Here is a 25449-nt window from a genome sequence, read left to right as displayed (position 1 = left end):
TCTATTATCTATTTTTAAGCCAGAAAAATAGCTGAAGGTTTAAAATCCCTACCTTAAATGACGAAAATTATAATGATTTCATTGAATCCTTGGAAACCACCACAAAAGTAGCTGAATGGTCAAAAGAACAACTAATGGTTATAACAAAATTAAAAATGGAAGGAGCTGTTAGGAAGCTTTATAATAACTCGTTAGAAGGGAAAGCTACAGATTACAAATCTCTGAAGAAAGGAATTAAAAGCTATTTTACACCTAATACATCTTTTGCTCAAAATTTTTCTGCATTCTCTCTACAGCTGAGCAGAAGACAAGTAAAACGGCTAGGGATTTTGCAATGCGGATTGAGGGATCAGCAAAATTGGCAAATTTGCCTATAGATTTTAAAGAAAAAGTAAAATTGTCACAATATATTAATGGCTTCAGCCAGCTCTGACAGCACAAGTGATTCTTTTAAATCCCCTATCGTTTGATGAAGCTATTGAAATTTCAAGCAGAGTAGAAAACTCATTACAAACTCTAAATTCAAGCGTAAATGCTCTTAACACCCCTCCAGTACATAAAACTAATGATATGCCAAATGACTATGTTAATGTTTTAACACTCATAACTAAGCAGAAATAGGATGACTGATACTCATAAAAAGGAAAGAGAGTTGTAGCAACACTACACTAATTAAGACAAGTTATCTTGCTTTCAAAGACAAAATCATCAATTTCTAAGTTAGTCATCAACACATCAGTTCTACAATAGTTGTCAATTTTAACTAACCATTTTAAGAAAGGCGAAATTATCTAAGTTTTCTTTTAATCGTGCTCTACAAGAGCGATAGCTTTGGAAATACAGTAGCAATAACATCATCACTATTAGCAGATTTGTGTCAAGCCTTTTTTCAAAAAGGACATTTCTTTCTTTAAAAAAAAAGCGACAGACCAAATGCTATATTATTAGGGTTCATTTTATGAAAACAAGATAAATTTAGCAGGATGCTTTTGGGGTCAGGGCTTAATCCAGGTTTTCAATCCTAGTACCTATTTTTGTGAAAAAATTTTTTATTTTTGTGAAAATTAAGTATTGATAAAAAAAAAAATTTTGTAACAAAACTTGAATTGTTTTGCTCTTCAATCATTGGTTCCGTAGCATTTTTAATACACTGTGCCTCGTTATCAACTGTGACGGTTTTTTCAGACGGCGACTGTTGTGACGGTTTCTCCTCAGTTTTCTCAGACTGAAAAATTTTTTTAATCGATTTCGTTCCTATACTATCGATCGTGCATAAACGCTTCATATAATAATCACTATTCCGTGAGCCACCCGCTCCACTTAAATTTCTTCCTCGCTTCATCATAAAAACTTTTCATAAATCTTGTTAAAAAATACGAATAGAACACGTTTTACGCTAAATCATAACAAAAACACTTGTCTGGGAAAATGAGTTGAGTTGTTTACGTGCTGGCTCAATTTAGCCGGTTGCCTAGTATAAAAACTTCACCACTCACTCCGATTGAATGGCGTATTTAGGAGAAGTGACGTCAGCATATCAAGCCTGTTTTCGAGCTAGTGCGGTTGCGCGGAACGCCGTCCGATGGCGTACCATACGGCGTTCACTGTGAATCCACTTTTCCGTGAACCGCTCGGAAAACTATTCAGCACTTTAATTCCTTCTTTCTTTTTTATTTTCGTGAAGATGCGTTTTTTTTTTTCAAAGTTTGTTGAAGTACTGATTTTTTTTTTGTGAAGGTACCGATTTTTTTTTTTTTTTTAATTTTGTGAAGGTACCGATTTTTTTTTTTAATTTTGTGAAGGTACCGAAAAACGGTACCAAAATCGCCCTGGATTAAGCCCTGGGGGTGGTGGTGATAATTCCAGATAATAGTCCAATTTGATAGATATTACTTAACAGTGTTCCAATCTGAGAGGAAAATTATTCCATCACTTATCTTAAAATAAATCAGCTTTGCGCCTGCCAGTATATGAAGTGCTTTTGCGCTATTTGAAACAGTTTTGTAACAAAAGGACTTTAACAGTAATAAGAAGAATTCTTTGGACTGCATTGAATTTTGTAAGCATTTTTGTTTTCTTGCTAAACCAGACACTAGCACCATAGTTAATAAGTTTCTCACTGGCCTTTTTAAACCATGTTTTAGACCTTCATGTATGGGTCGATCCATCTTTCAGGAAAGTCTTGCAATCTTTTTTGGTACTTTTGAAAATGAGATAGAGTTTTCTCCTTATTAAATTTTAACTTGTACTTTTTAGCAGAGTTAAGATGAATGTTTAAAGTTCAGGACTCATAAAATCAAATTTTTATAAGATAAAATTTTAAATCATCAAAAATAATAATTTTTGGATCCCAATCTTTAAAAAGTATTAAAAACAAATCGGATGTGTTCTATTGTCATTACAAAGCATTCTAATTTCATGACATTGTTCTGTTCTTGCAAAGAAAAATTTCAAAAGTATAGAAAAAAAAAACACTAAATAACTGACTAAAGGCCTGGTTTCTTAGGACAGGACGCCGTCAGCTGGAAATCAGCGCTAACCTCTGATTGGTCCATTTGTGAGTTTGATAGTATACGTCATCAAACGCTCATCTTGAACTACAATTACCGTCTAACTCAACTGCAGTTGAATTACAACGTGACGTTAACCACAGAAGCAATGGCGGACAACATCCTGGTGCACATTGAAATCAGACAAGTTTTTGATTTTGACATTAAACATAGCTTCTTCATTAAACATAGCACTCTTCATTTAGCTCAGCTATAATGTCTTTTTTCTTGGACAAAGTCATTATTTGTTCTCTAAAACACTGGTCGACAATAACAAAATCAATGCAAATTCAAAATAAATATTTGTTTACGTTATTAACGCATGCGCAATGAGAGATAATGTCTGCGTTGGACCGACTGCTCACGCTGAGCTAACAAAAAAGTATTTTTTTGGCGTCAGATCTACGTCAACTTTCCGCTGACGCCCAGATAAGGTGCTAGTTCTAAGAAACCAGGCCTTGAGCTAACAAACCAGTATTTTGTTGGCGTCAGCGTGACGTTGACGTCCCGCTGACGCCCAGATAAGGCGCTTGTCCTAAGAAACCAGACCTTAAGGTTCATCTGCAATCTTGAAAAGATGTGATTTGATAAAATTGTAATGCATTTTTAAACTTTAATGCACTATTTGCCAAAATAAGTCCAGTATTTATGAAGCAGAAGTAAATATCGGCACTAATTTTCAGTAGTCATGATATAGCAAGCTCACATAATAACATATATTTTCATTTAGACTACAGAGGTCGTTATACAGAGTGTTAACTGTATTAACATAAAACTATAAAAACAAAATTACTAGACACTTACAAATCAGATACTGGAACTTCATTAGGATATAATATACCAATTTCTTTTACTTGAAAACTAGACTCACAAGAAAAGCATTTTATTTCATCGCCAACACTTAGAGAGCCATCAACAATTAGGAGGAGACAAATAACGCCATGATATCGAGAATACCAAGAATCATACAGCAACCCTCTAAATGGTTTATTTCTATCTCCGTTTGGTCTGTAATAAGAATTTAATACTTCATGATAAAAATATATTTGACATGTTTCAGAAAATTTAAAAACAAAAAAATTAAGAATTAAACTTAACAGCAACAAAAAGAAAATCATGAAAATTTCTCTTTTTCTTATTTTGATTATTTCTTTTCTTTTAATTTGAAATTTTGTTCACTCTTTTTTTCAAATAATAGCATTCAAAGAAATTTAGGTGAATATATGCTGTTCTACAATGTAAGAATGCCCCTCTGTACCATTTTTTGAATGAAAGGGCAAAAAGTATCCTGATGTCAATTGTATAGATTATAGGTGGCATAATAAGCAAAGGATTAGAGTTTGGATTAGAAATTATATATGTTAATTGAAAGAGATTATATATGTTGTTAGAAAGGATTAGAGATTATATATGTTAATTGAAGGAGTAATGTTTGTATTCGAATAATATCAAACAACTATTTAGTAATAGAAGTTGTTTGACTTAATTAGATTTAGTCAAACAACTTCTAGTATTTATGGGCTCATGGTAAGAGAAAAATCTTCCAACTTATTCTCCAACTGTCTGACAAGGTCAGATAAGATCAATTAGACCGTTAATCCTCAGAAAATTAAGAACCAGAAGAGGAGAAGCATATGAGTTTTCCCTGGAGAGACCCAAGCATTCCAAGATGTGTTCAGCGGTGGCCTGCTAAGCTTGACATTTAGAGCAGACTACAAAAAGCCTCCTACCATCAAAGAAAGAGTGTGTCCAATCTTGAAAATGCCGTTTGTGGAGCTCTGTCACAGTTTAGAACAAACAAAAAGAACAAACTCTTTTCGCAAATACCAGTGGTGATAGGGAAGGTTCTTCCATTCCTTTGAAATTTCAGATTTAACCTTAGATTGATACTCTAAATAGGTAAGGGCCGAAGAGGAAGTTATAGATTGACTACAACCATCCTTGGCTAAGCAATCTGCTTGCCAAGGATGGCAAGCAGATTGCTTAACCAAGGATGGTCCACAGAAAATGAACATCGTGGAGCTTTGAAAAAAGTTTAAAAAAGAAGGAAATGCTAGTTTTATCTCTAACTATAATCCAGTTGTTAATGTGTTAAAGGGAACTGCGACTATCGGAAAGAATCCAGAGGTCTCAGAAGTCTCGCTCGTTGAGAATAGCTTCGAGGCCTTATTTGATTGCAATAAGTTTGTTTTTAAATTAAGAAAAATCAGGGTTACGGAGACAGGTAGGCAATTTTTGTCCTGGTTTCTCAATGTAGATACCACTGCCAGTTTGCTCTTCCAACTTACTGCTATCTGTAAATATTTCTATGGCGTTATCAGGGATCTCATTAACAACTTTCAATGCCAGCTACTTAAGATGAGCAGGAATATCGACCCTCTTAGTGATCAGAGCAGAAAAACTGAAGTGGAAATGAACTCTGGGGAGTCCCTCTGAATTCAGATAAGATCTTCAGTGGGGTTCAACCCTCCCAAAAGGCAAGTGCAAAAGTTCAACATGACTAAATGAGCTGTTTTTCTTCAGTTGCTGATTATTATGACAGTTGTTTAGGTACACAGAGGTTTTATTATGCTGTCCATAGCTAGAAAGTTTGTTGAAATATTTGGTGAGGTTAGGTTTTCTTTTAGTTTGGAGAGGTTGCAGATCAGCTTCATAATGAACAATATTTATAAAAGAAACAACTGCATAAAAATAAAAAAACGAGGTAAGTCATAAGAAACAAAAGTTCGAATTTCTTTGACAATACGCACTAAAAATGTGATATTTGCTATAAAACTTATTTTCTGAAAGTTTCAGCCCATAAGAATGCTATTTATTTAGACTTTGCTCTTGAACTACAAAATTTTAAAAAATCACGATTTTTCTAAACATTTTATTTGTGAAATGCCAGTTACATTAGCCATGAGGCGATTAAACTTCTTGCTTGCCAATAGCGTTGAAATATACAAGAAAAATCTGTCAGTGCTTCACACTCGTCCAAATGTTCTGCCATCATTGGCCGTCCACTATCACATAAAACGCACAAAGGTGCATCGGCTAGTCCAATGCGAACTAAATGATTCTGTAGACAGTCATGCCCCATTAATAGTCTAAAAGATGCAACCGCAACTGATCGTGGGTGGTCAGGAATAAAAGCTGAGTTTGTTAAAAGAACACTCCGAGGCTTGCCATCGCACGCCCGAGTGGCAAAATTTCTAAAAGTCTTTTGATATATGAGTGATGTCAGCAGTTTAATGGAATGGAGGCATGCTTTAATTTTGGGCTTTTGAAGAACCGCAGCTCCTCTTTTGGCAAGCATATCTGCCATCTCATTTCCATAAATACTGCAGTGTGAGGGTACCCATTGAAAAGATATCTTGTGGGAAAGTTCTTTTATGATTTCCTGGCACTGCTTGATTAACATGTTCTTACACTCTTGATAAAAGGAGATGGCCTGCATTGCAGAAGTTGAATCTGAAAGGATAACTGCTTTCTTGAAGGAGTTCTGTATCAATGATAGTTGTTGAAGAGTCACCTGGATGGCTTTCAGTTCTCCATCAAAATGTGTGAATTAAGCCCCTACGGGTAAGTAGAAACTGAAAAGTTTGCTAAAAACTCCAGCACCAGCCCCCTAACTGTCAGAGAACCATCCGTGTATGTATGTATGTATCTATTCCTTAGCAGGAAATCACTGCTCAATTGTTTCCAATGCAATAGCTTTTATTTGCTCTGGACTCATTTCTTTCTTATCAAAATTTTATATTCAGGTCCAACCGCACATCAAGGAAGTTATAGTCCAAAGGGTTTGTCAAAAACAGCAGTGCTGGTTTCAGTGCTCTTATGTCATTGTATTGTTCAAGGCGAGAGACACACTGCAGGAAACTATTTTGAGTCTTCAGATTTATTTATTTTCCAAACAAAAATGGGATATTTTCCACTAGAAATTCTGAAAAAATAGTTGTAGAAACATAAATTTGAGCTTATTATGTAGATAATGCTTTCAGCTGAAAATTTCATAAATGAAATGTCTTAGTCCAATGAACATATCAAAGGATAATAGGTGTCTTTTCTAACCTTACCAAAAAAAATTGACATTTGAAGGAAAGGGAAAAACTGCATACTATCAGTAACTATTTAAAGTAAGAAAGCCTAAATAGTAATTTTTAAAACAATATAGGAATTTAAAAATAACATGTTTATAAAGAAAAAGGCTTGATTTCAGATAATTCAGTCATTGACATAAAACAAAGAACCATGAACTATGTAAACAATAACAAATTTAGTAATCAGAGTAAAATTAATGCTTATATAAAATTAAAAAAACTAAACTCAGTAGCGCAACAGCCCATAGAGGGCCAACCTACTGTGACCGTTTCAGTTTTCTTGACCTTGGGCTCTGGGGTGCAGGAGCAGATGTTCCGGTTAGGTGGTCAACCAGACGCGAAATCCCCAGTGTTTAGTTCCCAAGCAGACTTGGTACTCATTTATCAACTCACTGAAGGGATGAAAGGCTGAGTTAACCTTGCCTGGCCAATGGATCGAACCCAGAACCTTTGCACAGGAACACGAAGCACTACCACTTAGCCACCGAGCATTATTAATACTTATAACATTTAAAAATAAATAAAAAAGTTACAGAGTCAAAGATTTAAAGGCTATGAAAGAGAAACATTATTTTAATTGTTTCTCTTATGCTTAAAATGAGCAAACACCTATCTAAATACCAAAAGACAAACTCTTCCAGTTTGGAATGTAGACTGTCATTGTTATTATTATTCAACAATTTATTTAATTGAAAAGAGATGATGATTTTAAAGAACAAAAATTTTTGGTATTTTAATTTTAAAGAAGCGAAATAAATCGAATCTCTACTGACTGAGGTGATTCACTTTCTCACAATAACCAATTACCCTTCTTGACATCCAAAATTGACTCTGAATCACAAACAGTTAAAGCAATCCCATGTTTCAAAACAGCAAAATAGGACACTAACTATTATTTCAATGATCAATAACTGTGCTCCATTTATTACTTTTAACAGTGTTCTATGAAAACTAAAAACGTGTTAATAAAATATTTATTATGGCCACAAAAATATTAAAAAACTCTTGTGTTTTACGATCTTAAGTAAAAAACTTCAGAACAAAATTTATATTTCCGAAAAATATGGGTAAAGCTTAATCAATAAACTTTCAAGCAATTTTTCATAAACTTTAATACCAGTTTCTAAGTTTTTGCAGTATGCTGGTAAGCCATCATTTTCATAAATAGAAAAATAGAATAAAAAATATATTTAAAAATAGATAAGTGTAGCCACCAAATTTAAATTCATAGAGAACTTTGATTTCGTTTTTGGCCATTGTTTTATTTGATTACAGAGTGGTGCCACAAAGTGAGACATAAAGCACTTTTCATGGCAAATATTAAAACAAATAAAATATTCATATTATAAACTTTTTGGCACAATATTTACAGTTCAAGGATTTGGACGTGCATAATATTATGGTAGCAATAATAAACAAATTAAACATTTTAAATATATTGAATATTTTAAATATATTTAAGATTTAGGTTATATGATTTTTAATTGAATAATATTTTTCAGAAGAAATTTTTGTTTTGAACCAAGAAATAAAAATTGGATCCAAAGAAAGTTCTCCTGTACAAACTAAAAATAAATGAAATAGCAAAGACTCATCATACAATTATATTTTAGAGTTTTTACAGTATCTCTAAGTTTTGTTACGCTAATTAACAATTTAAAAATGAGAGAAAACAATAACAAAGAAGTATCATTGATATAATTTTATTAACCTTTCTAATAATTTTTTATGAAAAAATTTCTAATTACTAAATCCTAACATGAATGCCTGAAATTTTCATTTTATAAACAATTTCAAATTGCATGAGTATGGTACAATTAAACACTAGAACGGCCAGACCGGTAATTTTGATTGCAAAACGATTCGAAACACGTTTAACTTTTTTTGGTTTTCACCGATTTCTTTGATTTTTTCTGACTTTTCCTAAATATTAATAAACATTATCCACAAAAAATTTCACTCATTTATTTTGATTAGTTTTCTTGTAAATTTACAATATACCTAAAACGGCCAATACCGGTCAAAATGACCGGTTTTAGTTATTTCTGTTACCGTCGTTTTTAAAGCATCATTAATTATACTAAAATGAAGGGGTGTGAAGAGTAGAAAGAAAGATAGAGGGTGACCTTCAGTCACACCTGTTTGAAAGTAATCTGCACATGCGCGAATTTTTGGAATGTTCGTTTGTCTCCTTCGGAAGGCATGCATCATATTTAGACTATTGAATTTGAACTGTGAGGTTGTGATAGGTTATTTCTAACTAAGTGAGCAAATTTACTGGAAAGTTTTCTTTCTTTTTTTATCTACATATCGTTTATTATTTATCGTTTCTCTTTCTGTAATTCAAAATGTCCCAGAGAACTGCGGGAAAAAATTTGCTAACTCAAGGAGAAATAATGCAGATGATGCAAACTATTTTGTCAGATGATTCTGGTTCTGATTCCAAATAATTCTGATAATGAGAAAGATGAATGTAATTTTGATGATGAAAAAGACTCTTTGTATACAACTGATGTTGAAAACTGTGGCGATAAAAGTGATTATTGTCAATCAAGTTCTAATAGTGATTCTGAACCAGATGAAGAATTATTGCCTCCTCAAAGTCGGAAAAAAGTTCAAGGGAAAAATAAATGCTGTTCTTTCAAACCAAGATTAAGTAAGAAAAGAGATAATTTGAATGATTCTATATTATCTAAAACTAACTCTGAGGAAGAAATAACCAAAAATGGAACTGTTTGGAAATACCTTCAGCAAAATATTCCCGGAAGACTGCCCACACAGAATATTTTGAAAGAAAAAAGTGCACATCGTTTGCGAAAAGAAATATCAACATTAATTCTGCAAGCTGCACATGGCGTCTGTTTATAAATGAAAAGATGTTGAAGCATATACAGAAGTGTACAGAAGCAGAAAGTGGGAGGTGCAAAAATAACAACTAAAAAGTTTCTTTAGAAGAACTAGATGACTTTATTTCTTTGCTTTATGTTCGAGGTGTTTTACTTGCAAAAGGACTTTCAATTGATGCTTTGTGGTCAAAGAAATGGGGACATAATTATTTTCCTGAAACAATGCCAAGAAATAGATTCAAGGAAATTCTTAGATACCTAAGATTTGATTTGAAATCAATGAGATCACAGCGACTAGAGACTGATAAATTTGCTCTCGCTTCCGAAATTTGGGAGCGATTCATTGAAAATTGCCTATCCTGTTATAAACCTGGAGAAAACATCTGCATTGATGTTTCCAACTAAAGTTAGATGCAAATGTCTTCAATACATGCCAAATAAACCAGATAAATTTGGTATTAAATTTTGGTTAGCTACAGATGTGGCATCAAAATATATTTTGAATGTGTTTCCTTATCTTGGAAAAGATGAGACACGTCCTGAAGCAATGACTGTTGGAGAGCATGCAGTATACAGACTGATGGAGCCATTTTATAATACTGGGAGAAATGTTACAACGGACGATTTCTTTACCTCCCTGAATTTAGCTCAAAACTTGAAACAGGAAAGCATTAGTTTGGTAGGAACAACCAATAGAGCAAAAAAAGAAATTCTCGAAAGCTTCAAGAAAACAAAGGATAAACTTTTTTCCAGCAAAATAGTGCACAGTAATGGCATAACATTAACCTCATATCAGTGCAAAAAAAGAAAAAATGTCCTTCTTCTGAGCTCCCTCCATCCAAATTTGAATGCATCAAACACAGAGAAAAAGACTCCGGAAGTCATAACATAGTACAACTCTACGAAATATGGTGCTGATGCGGTAGATCAGATGGCAAGAAAATATTCTGTGAAATCCTGTTCAAGACGTTGGCCAGTTCATGTATTCTTCAACATTATTGTCTTAGCACCCATAAATGCGTGGGTTTTATATAAGGAACTGATCGATATCAACATAAGTCGCAGAGACTTTATTTTGAAATTATCAGATGAGTTAAGAAAAAAACATCTTGACGTGCGCAAAATAATTCCTAAAAAGGACATTTCAACAGATCCCAAAACGCATGGTATAAAAAGGAAACAATGTCAAGTAGCAAAGAATCGTAAAGGTAATAAAACAGTCAATATGTGTGAAAACTGCAAGAAATATATCTGTGGACCATGTACCGCAAAAGTGAAAATAATTAGTGTATGTATTTCTTGTGAAAAAGACTGAGCTATCGCTTTTGTGAGTAAATTATTATGTATTCTAATTATTACCCCAATTACCAACGTATCCCAATTAAATAATTATTGTAGCATAATAAATATTAAATAGATATTAGCCCGAAAATCTCTTATTGTGTTCAAAAAGAGTTAAAATGCATTAAATCCTATTTTAGTATAATTATTTTTTATCATTTAACCACTAACTCAATATGTTTTTTTTTCAATAAATAAATAAAATTAAATATTTTAAACTATGATACATATGAGAACAACATCAAAATAACAATTTCTAACCTAATGTACCTTAACATTCAATTTTTATCAATGTTTTTAAGGATCGGTCAATTTGACCGCTTATGGCCGTTCTGGGTATACCGAATATTTGGCCGTCCGAGTATTAAAATAAAAAGATCATTAATAAGAGAGAATAACTAATATTATAGATTTTTCATTAATGCAGTAGTCATAAATGCATAAAGAATTAACAAATTTTAGTAATTAGTTAAAGAAATGTTAATGGGACATAATATAAAAAAATAAACAAAATATTTCAGCAGTCAGTATCTCATTTACATAAATTTTAAGTGTGCCAGTTGAAAAAAATTCATGAGTAACTTGTTCATAATCTTGATAAAATAAAAATAAGTCGAACGCTATTACAGTCAATAACTAAACTATGTGAACGAGGTGAAAGTTAAGAAAAATAAAACAAACATCGATGAGGCACAATCAGTTCAGCATATCAATTCCGAAAAGAAAAGCGTAATGCATTCCTAATATTAAAAGACAATAAATATTTTAAAGATAAAAGCTCCCAAAAACGCAAATGCAGTCAACAACTAAACACTTAACTATTAAACTATGTGGATGAAGTGCGTTGTAAGAAAAACATTATGAACACGGGTAAGGTACAATTAAAAATCTTAATGAAGAGCTATTAAAAATATTTACAATATCTCACCGATGAAATCTTTAGGTGTGGCAGTTCAAAGAAGACATTTGTAATTCATTCGTAATATTGATAAATGAAAAATATGTAAAAATTAAATGCTTTTGACAATTAAACTATATGATTGAGGTACATGCCAAAAATCATTATGAACACTAGTGAACGACATTTAAAAATATTGGTTAAAAAAATTTAAAAATTTCTCACGGGTGCAAACTTTAGGCATGTCAGTTCAGAAAAGACATAAGCAATCATAATATTGATAAATAAAAATTATATTTTTTAAAAAAATGCTTTCAACAACTAAACTATGTGAATGAGGTTCATGATAAAAATAAAAATTATCAACATTGGTGGGTACAATTAAAATATTTATGAGATACAATAAAAAAATAAAATCTCTAATCCAACTTACACATGACACTTGAGAAAACCAATTCATTTAAATTAGCGATGCAATTATACATATCAAAAATATAAATCAATATTAAAATAATATCCTATACTCAGTTTTAAATGTGTAGCATGGTATATATGAAAATAATAATTCAAAATGTTAATTGGGTATAGTAAAATGTTTACAGATTTTTCATTGCACTAAATATTTCTACCCGTTGAATTTATATCATTAGGTGATTTTTTTTTCAAAGTACAAATTAAATTAGTAGTGAGGTAAGTAATTAAAATTTTTCAACTATTAAATAAGAATATTTTTGAACATAAATATCTTAGCAAAAATACTAATTCAATATAATTATTCTAAAGAAACTATATTATTTTGTTAAATGTCTTTTAATTAATCAACATACGAAGTACATTTTTCAAATTACGCCTATCCTTCATAATTTGATGGTCAAGAATCTAAATCCTTAAAAAAAAAAAAGTACGTTAATTCAGAGAAAGTAGAATTTTATATCTAAGTTTCGTAGCTTCAGTTATAGTTAGGGCTGCAAGTTTGTCGTGGCGCGAATTTCCGTGATGATTTCCGCGAAATTGTCATCTTTTTTCCTAAAATCCGCAAATTTCTCAATATGTCTTGACTTGCGCGAAGATTGCTTAAAATGTGATTTTTTTTAAAATTTATTATTTTTATTAAACAGAATTTTTTCTTTTCCTGAACCTTAAATTGAACATGTAAAATTGATTAGATATTTAGGGGAGTGAATCAATAGCAAAATGAGATGAAAATAGTTCTGAGATAAGAGATAATCACAATCTTGTCAACTAAGGTGGTCTTTCTACACCTAAGGAGGGTAATTACCTTCCTGAAGTCAGTAAGAGTACAACAGAAATTAGAATCACAAATGAAGGAAAATGTTATAAATAAAATCTTAGACAGAAAAATTGTTATACATGCTATTGCACTGGGCAATGAAATTTCTACTGCCTCTCTACATATCCAGTTAGTTTTTCCTAGGCGACTTCTTGTGATTTCTTAAATATGGATTAGTTTCTAGATGAAGGGGGGGACTAGGAGTCACTAGGGACTTGTATCTAGTAGTTTGAATATAGAATGTTTGAGTTTTCACAGCAATTACTTCTTACAAAGCAACGGTAAAGGAATTGCGTGTTGGTGAAGGAAAATTGATCGAGTTTTGGAAATCAAAGACCGAAAGCTTCAAAAGTGGCAATTCAAAGTTCGTCGGTGCCTAAAAACAGCTTTGACGCAGAAGGATCGTTTTCTAAGTATAAAAATGTATTAAGTGATGAAAGACGAAGGATAAACGAGAATAATCTGACAATGTACAATACATTGTACCAAAATTCTGTTCATTTAAATTAAAATATTAATATTGCTTGAAATTCAAAGAAATACTTTTGTTGTGTATTTTTAAGCTTTTTTTATTATTTGCGCAATTTCTGTCTTTTGCATCATTTATGTAATAAATTTTTTTATGTTTAGAATTTGTGTAATTTTCAAAGTTTCCCGTGATTTTTCTGCGAATTTGGCGTCTTTTTCCCGCGACAAACTTGCAGCCCTAGTTATAGTTATCACTAGTTTACATTAGTATATTTGAGGTTAACCATTCAAACCATTAAAATTGGCACTTAAAATGTGAAAATTTGATCATATTTAAAAAGATAGACAGTTTAAATAATATATAGATAGATATTAATTTTATATTATTATTATTTATTTGGCTCATTGTAATGTGCACTTAATTCTAAAAAAGTAAAGTAAAAATTTTTTTTGTCAAGTTCATTATTAAAATAATTTATATAATTTATATAATTTTCTACAAAAAAAAACAGAATTGAAGAAAAGTATAGTTTAAATATAATATAATAATGTAGCTTTAAAAAAAAGTGTTGCTTATCACTTAGTAAAATTTAAAAAGCTCAATAAATGAAATAAATAAAATTTAATATTAATTTTCTAATGAAGTAAAATTTTAAAAAAATGTTTCTAGCGATTTCTATATATAATGATATTTATTTCATAAACAAAAAATTAGATATATTGAAAAAATGTTATAGTACTTACGGAGGAATTTTCTCAATAACAGATTTTATTACATCTTCAACACCTTGACCCAGTTTAGCAGATATCTAATAAAAAATTTAAATTAACAATAAGTTTTAAATAGAAATTAACATTATAAATTAATCTAACCCTTAGATTAGAGCAAGATTTGCCATTAATTGATTTTGATTAATGTGTTTTCTACTAAAAATATGTTAATATAACATGTAAAAGGCCATTAAAAAAAAGCTAAAATTACCCTCACACATAAGTATTGTATGCCTACAAGAACAAAAAGAACCTGTTAACCAGTTGTATAAAATGCTTACAATGGATACAAATAGTTTATTTAAGAGAGGGGGAAATTCAAAATGGCATTATTAGTCAAAAAATATATATTTTTTTTTTTGCCTCAGCTAACCATGGAAGAAGAAGAAAGTTTTGAAACAAATATTCAACTCTGTCTTGTTCAATCAAAGGTGTTTATAGATATAAGTTTAAAATATAAAGAAAACAGGGAGTTTTATTTACTGCACATAAACTGAAAGTATATAGAACACATAAAATAAGTTTAAAATAAAGAGAAAACATGGATAATAATAAAGATTTATGAAAGGAGAAGAAGAAAAATTATTAAAAATAAAATATTTTAAAAAAATATTTTTTTAAAATTTAACTTAAAAAATATATACAGTGTAACGTCCTATATCCGGACGTCCCTTTTCCGGAAGAGTCGTGCCAGCGTTCAACTTTTAAATCAGGTTAATACGAAAATCGATATTTGATAATAAAATCGCGATTTTAAAAATGCATAAATAAAAAACGCGATACTGGATTTTTAAATCTCATAAATAAGAATCTTAATGTACGATGTTTAAATAGCATAAATAATCGCAATGCGCAACTTTTAAATCAGGTAAATACGAAAATGGATGATTGATATTAAAATCGCGTGAATAAGAATCAAGATATTTGCAGAGTCTGAACTTGGGATTTCTAAAAGGCTTGCTTGAATTGTTTTTGTTTAGACATAATAAATAAAAATTTACAAGATTAATTGAATAAGCAAATAAATATTTTCACAGCAAATCCACCTCGATTTGTTTTTGTTTTTTTCCGTTTGCTTTCACGCCAGACAACAGGGTCACGACGTCTGAATTGCGAAAATACGAGCTATCCGGCGGACGAATAAAAATACGGAAAATCTTATTTTCTGCGCGTAAAAGCGGAGAAAATAGCTAAAATAAGTAAAAACACGGAAAGGTTGGCAGCTAGGACGTAGTTTGAATTTTCTGTTTATCTTTGAAAATCGTAAATAAATATAATTATTTTATTTCAACGACTGAATTTTCAAAAAAAAAGCGGGATATTTATTAATAAAAAAAAAACGAAACTCTTAGTGAATCGGAGTTTTTGATAAAAAGGCTGAAATTCGAGAGGCAAAAGCAAAAAAATCTCATCCCTGTATGAAGGTCAACCAGTTTTATCCCAAGGAAATGATTTTTAGAGAAACTTCAGGGGGAGGAATGAGGACTTCAATACTTCCGCTCCGCGGAAATTTAAATTCCTCATAAAATACTTTAACTTGTTCACAAAAAAAAAATTTCACGGAAATTAGCGGGGGAAGAAGGAAAAATCTGAAAGAAAGCGGAAATCCGCGGAAAAATCACTTCCCTGTATAAAGCGAGTAATGAATTCAAATTAACTTACATGTACCGGAATCTTTCAAGAATAATTTAAAATATTTTCGTAATAAGTTTGCCAGATTGCAAAATATGAAAACAGAAGTACAAATAGAGGTTAAAAGCATAGAGCTGTTATAGCACGTTCTTAATGCATTACTTACGTGCGTTTGATTTGTTAGTTACCTTGCCCGAAAATGGATGTGCGCAAGGCTATAATATTATACTGGATAATTTAAAGTTTATAATTAATAAAGTTGCTATTTAATTGAATAATTTTAATGAATTTAGAAAATTAATATTTATTTAAAAAAAGAAACATGAATTTTAGGAATAATTTCTTTTCATTATTTTGTTTTCTGGCTTCAATGATATTTTTTTAAATATTTTTTTCCCCTTTCATTAATCTTTATTATATTATTGCCATTGTTTTTCTGATATTTTTAACCTATTTTATGAATGCTATATACTTGCAGCTTATGCAAAGTAAATAAAACTTATTAATTTTCTTCGTTTTACCATTTTCTTCGTATATATATATATGCAGCAAGTGAGTTAATCAACAGGTTTTATTGTTCGTGCACCAGTACATATCACAACAATTCATAATATCTTACATCTCTGTGTATGAAAGGTAGAAAGCACTAAGTTTATTTTTTTCAGAAGAAATTAAGGTAATAATGCAAAATTTAAGATTAAGATTAAGAATACAGTAAGACCCCGCATAGCGCTGTTTCGTTTAGCACTGTTTCGGTTTAGCGCTCTTTTATTTCAACCCGGAGATTCACCGAAATTGTGTGCAGGGACTCCTCCAAATATGTACATAACATATCCGAAACAGTGTAGTTTTGTTTCTTGTTTGGTGCAGTGCTGTACAGACGCATTTTTATCATTTGAAACATTTGTTGACATTATCGTAAGTACATATAAACTTATATGTAACGATTAATACAGAGACAAATATTATGATCCTTAGTTTTTATCATGGGTGATAATGAAAAACAAGAAAAGAAAACAACCAGAAAAAGCATTTCACTGGAAACTAAAATGCAAGTGATTAGAAGATTAGATTCTGGTGAACGTCAATCTCAAACTAGTGCTGCATTGAATTTGGCAACTTCAACAATAAGGACAATTCTTAAGAATAAAGAAAAAATACAGTCATCGGCAACTGCAACTACGTCAAGCTCTGCAACTAGAATTACCCGTTCTAGAAATAGCATTATAGAGGAAATGGAAAAACGACTGTCTATATGGATTGACCACGAAATTGAAGGCAATATGCCATTAAGCCAATCTATCATAATAGAAAAAGCTAGAAGAATTTTTAATTACATTCAGGTTGAGGCAAGTGACATAAGTGAAATTTTCGTTGCTAGTCGAGGATGGTTTAATAGATTTAAACATTGAAATAATCTTCACAACATAAAGATTACAGGAGAAGCAGCAAGTGGTGATACGAAAGCGGCGGCTGAATTCCCAGCGACATTAAAAACAATAATTGATCAAGGAAACTATCCTCCAGAATTGTTTTTTAATGTTGATGAAACAGGCCTGTTTTGGAAAAGAATGCCAAAACGAACATTTCTATCCCGTGAAGAGAAATGAGCACCAGGATTTAAAGCAGCAAAAGATCGCTTAACACTTCGAGTGGCAATGCAAGCGGAGATTTCAAATTAAAACCACTACTAGTTTACCACTCCAAAAACCCAAGAGCGATGAAAGGCATATCTAAGTCTAATAAAAAATCATGCATTACTATGAAAATTTTCCAGGATTGGTTCACTGAACATTTCTACCCGTCTGTTAAACGTTATTGCGAAATTAAAAAACTTGAACAAAGAGCGTTACTAATAATTGATAATGATCCAAGCCACCCAACAAATTTATCAGACTTAACAACATGCATTCCAGTCGAAGTGGTTTTTTTGCCGCCTAACACAACTGCCTTAATCCAACCTATGGACCAAGGCGTTATATCCAATTTTAAGGCTTATTACTTGCGGCGAACATTAAAGCAGATGTTTGACAAATTAGACGGAGAAGAGAAGCAATCAATAAGATAATTTTGGAAAAACTACAATACCATGAATGCTGTAGAAAACATAAACCTTTCTTGGAATGAGATAACAGAAAGATCTTTGAAAGGAGTATGGAAGAACATTTGGCCAGATTGAAGCAAGAGCGAAGACATTGGACACTCTGTCGATATGGATGAAATAGTGGAATTAGCAAAACAAACCGGTTTAGATGAAGTAAATGTGGAAGACGTCGAAGAAATAGTTCAAGAAACAGCAGCTAGTCTTTCTAATGATGAGCTCAAGGAGTTAACTGAGCAAGAAGAAAACAAAAATATTGATAGTAGTGATTTCGAAGAGGAGCAAAAAGAACTTTCCATGGCGTTTGTAAAACGGAGTTTGATCACTATAACTGAAATTATGGACCAATTTGTTGAAAATGATCCAAATTTTGACAGGAGTTCAAAAGATAGATGCTTTATCCACTTATCAACAACTTCTAACAGAACGCAAAAGGAAAACACTAACTACATTAGATGCCTTCTTGACAAAAAGGCTGAAAATTGGAAACACAAAATAGACTGAATGATCTGAGCGACTTAGAATTTTATTTGTTTTTATAAGTATGTATATTTGTTTATATTGTTTTTATTTTTGTGAGAAATAAATGTTTGGTTTTATTTTTATTACAAAAAACATAAATATTAAATTAGCCAATTTTCCTAGCCAATTTTCTATCCATCTTCCCCTAACCCTATTATTTACATGTTAAGATAGCCTCATTTAGCACTGTTTTGCATTACGCTCTACTTTGATGGAACGTATCCTACACGTTAAGCGGGGTCTTACTGTATATCAAACAAAAGAATCAATTATAAACTGATTCCTAAAAATGAAGATTTTTAAGTTTTATTCAAAATTCGATAATAAATTTTTTCCGAAATTCCTACTTTTCTATTTAACTAAAAATTCCTGGAAGAACAATAAGAAAATTTTACCAACAACAAGCATTACACATAAACCTCATCTTCTTCATTATTAAAAACTCTTACAATTAAAATAACAATACCTTATGAATATCAGCTTCATCAAATCCAAATAATTTTGTCATCTGATTACTAACTATATCAGGATTAGCATTTTTTAAGTCAATCTTGTTAATAACTGGAATAATTGTCATATCTTGAGTAAATGCCAAATTAAAATTAGCAACAGTCTGAGCTTGAACACCCTGAAATGAAAGAAAATAAATATTTACTAACACATATGATAATTGACTAAAAAAAGAACCAAATAAATGTCCTATTTTCATATTGCATTCAACAAAAATAAATTTACGAAATTGATGACAGCTAATAGATTTGAGTAGTGATTTCTACTTTTTTTTTCTTCTTTCTTTTCTTTTTTTTTAGTAAATAACAAGAAAATTAAAAATAGAAAAATTCAACAAGAATAAAATATAACAAAATAAAAACTTAGCTCAGTAAAAATCAGCATGAACCATACTTTTTTGTAAAAAGAGTTTATGTTACAATATTTTTATTGCAGTAATTAAACTATGATACACTTTAGAAATTGTTTTAATGTTAATTATATTTATTATAAATACCTTTAAAGCGATTTTTTTTTTTTAGAAAAACAGCACAAATTTCAAATTTATAACATAATTATATATTATTCCATAAAAGCATATTTTAAATGCAGAGATTTGATATAAAAAATCTTTATGCATGTTCTAAACAAATTTTTAAAAAAATATGACTGAAGTCAGAGATAATAAAATAATTATAAGACTAGCAATTACCAATAGCACTAAAATTTAAGAAATCAATATACATTAGATTTTAAACACAAAATCTAGTAACAATTCATATAATATTAAAATTTATTTCACTAAAATTACACAGAAGTATATAATGTTATGAGGCAGAAAGAACTTGCACTCTCTTTTATTTTGATTCACTAAATAGCATTAAACATGATTTTTTACAAAGAAAATTTGAACTTTTAATGAAATCAAATATACTAGATTTGCAGAATTTATTTTTTAGAAAACCTTAAGTTGCAAAAATTTCACCATTAAACTTTAGATTACATTGAATTTACATTGAATAAAGAAGATAATTTTAGAAATTCTTGAAATTGATTGTTTTACAGACTGAGTTTTTCTTTTTATTTTAACCAGTATGTATTTTTAATAGTTTTACATTAAATTACTTCAAAGCAATTATATATTCTTTTTATAGTTAACTTATACATAACTATTGTTCTCCTTTTCAGCAGCAATTTTTATACAAATCTTAATACTGAAGAAAGAAAGGAATTTTATATAGTTCTATGAAACATATATTGGTTGGAATTAATAACCAATTTAACCCATTGGCCGACAAAAAGTAATTTAGACAGCTTTTGTAATTTATGACGACCTTATAAAAAATCTAGCCAAGGAAAAAAAAATGACCAATGGGTATCCAGTGATCGGATTAATGCAATCATAATTAATTTGTTATTAAACAAATAGTATTCTTTAACTTTCATTAATCTTTTTATTAACAAATAAAATTGTAATTGTATAGTATATTTGTTTCTCTTAATAACACACACTTTTTTAAAATTTTTTATTTTAATAATCTTTTTTTGGATTAATTCCGTTTTTAGAAAACAGTTCAAATCAACCTTTTAATAAAATTTTATATAAATAATATGTGATATCTAGTAACTTATTCTTAGTTTATTTACAGTTAAATACAATAAATTTCGCAATTATAGTTGGAATGAAGTTTAACAAATATGGCATAGTTAAGTTTAATTTTATTTTTTGTAAAAAAATAAATTTTGATATGCATATTTTTTGTACAATATTTATTTTGAAGAACTTGTAATTTAACAATGCATTGAGTAATTTATGATGAGTAATTCTTTTGCCGTATTGACATATTAATTCTTTATTTGACTTAGTTCAAATGAATTTCCCCCATATAATCAATTTAGAACAGTCCGTTAAACTTATCTTAATAGCAAATTAAAGGAATTAAGTTTCCTACACAGAATTTTATCACTTTAATCTTTACACTACTATAACAAACCTTAAATGAAAATATTATTTCGAATTATTTTCGCAAAAACCGAAACAAAGTTTACTCACTGCCCCCTCTTTAGGGGGTTGCATTTCCAGGAGAGACCCATCATAATAATTAATTCCTCGAATTAGCGCTGTTTTTAATAGTTTTCGAAAAAGTTATAATAATTTGAATTATTATTAGGAATGATAACACTAAAATTAGTAGTTTGTAATGCAAACACTTTTGTACGTGGTAAGAACTAGAGATTTTTTACTGTAATATATTAAATGTAAAGTCAATACCAAAAAGAGAATCATAAGAATTTTAATGGTCAATTTTATGCAATAGAATTTTAGGAATATAAAGGAGTTTGTAAGTGTATTTGGGTGCCCTTCATGATATTAAAATATTTGTTGCTCAAAGAAGTAAAGATCTTTATTTTAGAATTAAGAAGTTAGTTTGCTTTGAGGAGGAAGAGTAGGTGATGGAATGCAGCTGTTTCAAAAAAAGGATCCCTTTCCTCTCTTTGTTAGTGCATGGTAAAATGAAAAGTTAATGATGTCCGGTTATGCGTTTCTCATCCCACTCTGTTGGGGGTCAGAGTTCTTGAGGAACTTTAGACTTTTCTAACATTTTGTTTCTTTTTTAATGTTTTGAATCAATCTCTACTAACATCAATTTCAGTTTCTATTTCTTTCCTTATATTGCTGGTGATTATTATTTTTTAACATTTTCATAAAACCAATTTTGTTTTCCATTGTTTAAATGTTTTTCATAGTTTCAATTCATTGTTTTTATTTTGTTGATTTTTAACTGTTTTTTCTATGGTCATATTCTAATTATTTTCTTTCTTTCATGAAAAGTCTGGAGAGACTGAAAACAGCCATCAACAGAAAAGAAGGTAAGAACATGTTAAAACAACATTTTAACTTAGTAGCATCTATTTTATATTCTATAGTTTGTGGTCTTCTTTGTATTATTGAAATATTTTATGATTATTAGTAAATAATTGCTTATAATTTTAAACAAAATATTTTTTTAAATCATTAAAATTTTTTAATCAAAATACTTTCTTTTTTGATTAGCAAAAGTACTTTACTAAAAAATTTGTAAAATCATTTTTGACTTTTCTTAAAAATTGACCACACACTAGACTAATAAACATACTATACACATACTAGACTAAAATTAAAAATTGTAAACATACTAGAATTATTTATATTTGTCAGGGGGAAAACGTTTTTTTAGTTAAATGATTTAATTTTATCATAACTTATCTAATTTTACCTAATTCTAAATTAAATAATCTAAATTTCCCACTTCAATTCTGAACTATATTTTACAGTATTTGCTTATGGTAATTATTTTAGAAGCAAAATCTTCAGTAGTTAATAATAATTTACGATAAGCATTGCGAATATACAAGACAGCTGGTAAACTTATTGTCAGATAGATTGTATAGAAATGAGTTCAAAGCAGTTTTTTTTTCTTTCAATTTAATGTTTTTATTTTTTTGATTTTTAACTAATTATTTTTATTAATTAATTCTAATTATTTTTCTTTCTTTCATGAAAAGTCTTGAAATTCTGACTGGAAAGTGAGTATGAAAACTGTTGGATGAACTAGAAGGGCCATCAACAGAAAAGATGGTAAGAACATGTTAAAACTACATTTTAACTCAGTAGCATCCCTTTTATATTCTATAATTTGTGGAATCCATTTTATAAATTCATAGCAAAATTAGAAAATCTACTTTATATTCTATATGTAAAACTATGTTGTGACTTTTTATTTATTTCATTTTGTTCAATAATCACATTTAACTAATTTTATCTTTAGTGATCAGAAAAGTAATTTGGCGATGCTGTTTGTTATATTAAGCATTTTTAGAACATTTCATCACATACATTTATTTTTATAGATATATTTGCAGAAAAGCTACGATATCTAAACATTTAAAAATCATTTATTTATATTTATTTTTAAAAAATCAATTCCTATTAAACTTTCCCATTCACAGAAAATTTTTCTGAGAAATTTAGATTACTTTTCCATCCTGTTCTATTCAAATTAAAACTTTTTATGTATAAAAATTTTTTTAATATTTTAAAAAACTGTTTTGTTTAAATCAACCTACCTTGATGGCATAAAATTTATATTCTTTAGTTAGTCGTGGAATCCTTTTTATAAATTCATTACAAATTTATAAAAAATAATTCCTTTTTATAGCATATTTTAATAAATTCTTCTATAATAATTTGTATACTATCACTTTTAGGTAATTAATACTTAATTGTGTATAATTTTGAAGAATCATATTTTCTTTTAATTAATACAAATTTTAATCAAATCTCATATTTTTAGATTTTTAAAAGTACTATCTGAAAATTTTTTCTTATATATTTCTTGCATTTTTAAAAACCTTTAGTTAGTTTATTTGATTGAGGTTAAAATTTCTTTTAATGAAATAACTTTATATAAACTTGAAATATTCTCACATATTAATTTAAATTAAAAATTCGTTTATTTTTTAATTTTGTTTAAATATTAAAAATATGAACGATACATAACATATTAATAGCTACAAGCTATTTTGGTGAGAATGTTTTCTTTTTAATTAAAAAAATATTGAAGTTTTGCTATCAAATTCTTTATTTAAAATACATTTTTATGTTCAATTATTAAATGGATTGATCTGTAGTTTCAAAATGCAATATATAAACAGTGTTAAGTGATATGTAACGCTTCAGTTAGTTTTCTAACTTTTGGAAGCATTTTAAAAGTTAATAGTTTATAACAGATGAGTTTAAAGTAAAGAAGTTTGGTCACCACTTTTAACTTTTTTAAAGTCAATCATAGTACTCTCTATTTTTAAACTATTAATTGTCTCATAATACTATAAAGAGAAGTTTTAGCCATGTTGTTTTGTTGTCATAGGATATTATTCATAGTTGTTTTAATATTTGATGCTGCAATTTTTTCCTTCCAAATGAATCCACTATTTCACAAATTTGCAATAAATATTACAAAGTACTATGAAATTTTATAAAATACTTAGCTTTATTACAAACCGGAATATTTATTTCGTGCTATTACCTTTTGTTACAATCAGATAAAATATATTTTTGTGACAATCAATGTGTTCTAGCAAATAAAAAAAAACCAGGTGGTTTGAGCAACTTTATTAAATTCTATAACGTAGGATATTTAAAAAAGAAAAACTGAATTGTTAAAAATTAGAGGATAGAAGTTTTTTTGGAACATTTCCCTGAGATCAATAAAAGTATTTTGAATAGTTAGAATTAATTGATAGTATAACTTAACCCAGAATTAAAATGTGTCAGCAATTAATTAGATATTTTGTTTCTGTACATATTATTTACAGGGTACCTGATACATTTAAAATCTTCAAACCCATGACATTTCATGACTTTCCATGACTAATTCCAAGAATTTTCATGACTTAACGAAAATACTATTTTCTCCGACAAAGACACAGCAATGAATTTAAAAAAGCATAATAATAACATTAATTGAAATGATAGGTAAATCCAAAACTGTTATACTCTACATCTTCGTATTTATAAATTTTAAATTTAAAAAACAGAATAAAGAAAGAGTTGAAGCAATAAAATAGCCGAAAAAAATACAAAAGCAAAAAAAAAAAAAAATTCCTTTTTTTCTGCAGAATTATATTCTAAAGATACTTTTCTCGTTCATCGGAACAGAAAGAAATACTCCAAATTTTTTCTGTTCTCATTTCGGAATTTAAAAAAAATTCGTCAATGACTGGCTTGCGTCAGCTAGAATTTAAAACTGATAAAAAAAAATAATAATAATAACAAAAATTCTGAAATCACAGAAGAGTTTTAAAGATAATTCACTCTAGAAATTATATTTTTTCTTTCATTTCTTGAAAGAGCACCATAATTTCTATAGAACATGATAAAAACATTTTATATTTTAATAAATATGACTGTTAGTGGGGATTTCGTTACAAATTCAGATATTCCAAACACCATGAAATGGGGGAGGGTAAATTCAATTTCAAAAATTAGATTTTTCGGCAACCTAAATCCATGACTTCCCATGATTCTTTTAAAAAAATAGTTAAAATCATGACAAATTTTGTTCAATGCCAAAATTCATGATTTTCCAGGTGCGCGGATACCCTGTACTTAATATATCTATAGTAAAATAAATTGCTTAATTTTTTGCAGGAAAACTAGGATCATTCTGGAATTGGATGTTTATAAAGAAGTTATTGTACAGTTTTTATGTATTTGCTTGTATTTTGATTTGTTATATAGAAATAAAATAATACTCTCTAAAAGTCAAGTTTTATTTTAAATATTAAGCATTTTATTCTTGTTAAAAGTCTTGCTTTATTTATTTAAAATTATAGAAATTGATGTGTTATTTACAGGCACCCAGTATTTTTTTAAAAATATTTATGATATATCATGTTTAACTATTATTGAATATGAAT

The 25449-nt window shown here is 29.3% G+C and overlaps 1 protein-coding gene and 1 long non-coding RNA gene across 12 annotated transcripts in view; one reads left to right on the top strand and one right to left on the bottom strand.

The window, feature by feature from the left end:
* waw (Translation factor waclaw) overlaps window positions 1-25449 on the bottom strand; it is a 63381-nt gene that overhangs the window by 28636 nt on the left and 9296 nt on the right. For all 11 annotated transcript variants that reach the window (XM_043039829.3, XM_043039832.3, XM_043039830.3 and 8 more), the window contains 3 exons: window positions 18968-19129; window positions 14220-14284; window positions 3354-3557 (listed from right to left, as the gene is read on the bottom strand). In XM_043039829.3, the coding sequence (XP_042895763.2) occupies window positions 3354-3557; window positions 14220-14284; window positions 18968-19129 (431 nt within the window). The remainder of the gene's footprint in view (window positions 1-3353; window positions 3558-14219; window positions 14285-18967; window positions 19130-25449) is intronic.
* Window positions 21731-25284, top strand: LOC139427287 (uncharacterized). The gene is made up of 3 exons (XR_011638403.2): window positions 21731-21861; window positions 22537-22609; window positions 25181-25284. It is a non-coding gene; the product is annotated as an uncharacterized LOC139427287 (long non-coding RNA).

The sequence above is a fragment of the Parasteatoda tepidariorum genome, chromosome 12 (assembly GCF_982258835.1).
Source record: "Parasteatoda tepidariorum strain Cologne lab strain chromosome 12, Ptep-v5.0, whole genome shotgun sequence".
Classification (NCBI taxonomy): domain Eukaryota; kingdom Metazoa; phylum Arthropoda; class Arachnida; order Araneae; family Theridiidae; genus Parasteatoda; species Parasteatoda tepidariorum.
The sequence above is the reverse complement of the archived record's forward strand: the minus strand, read 5'-3'. Positions and strand labels throughout refer to the sequence as shown.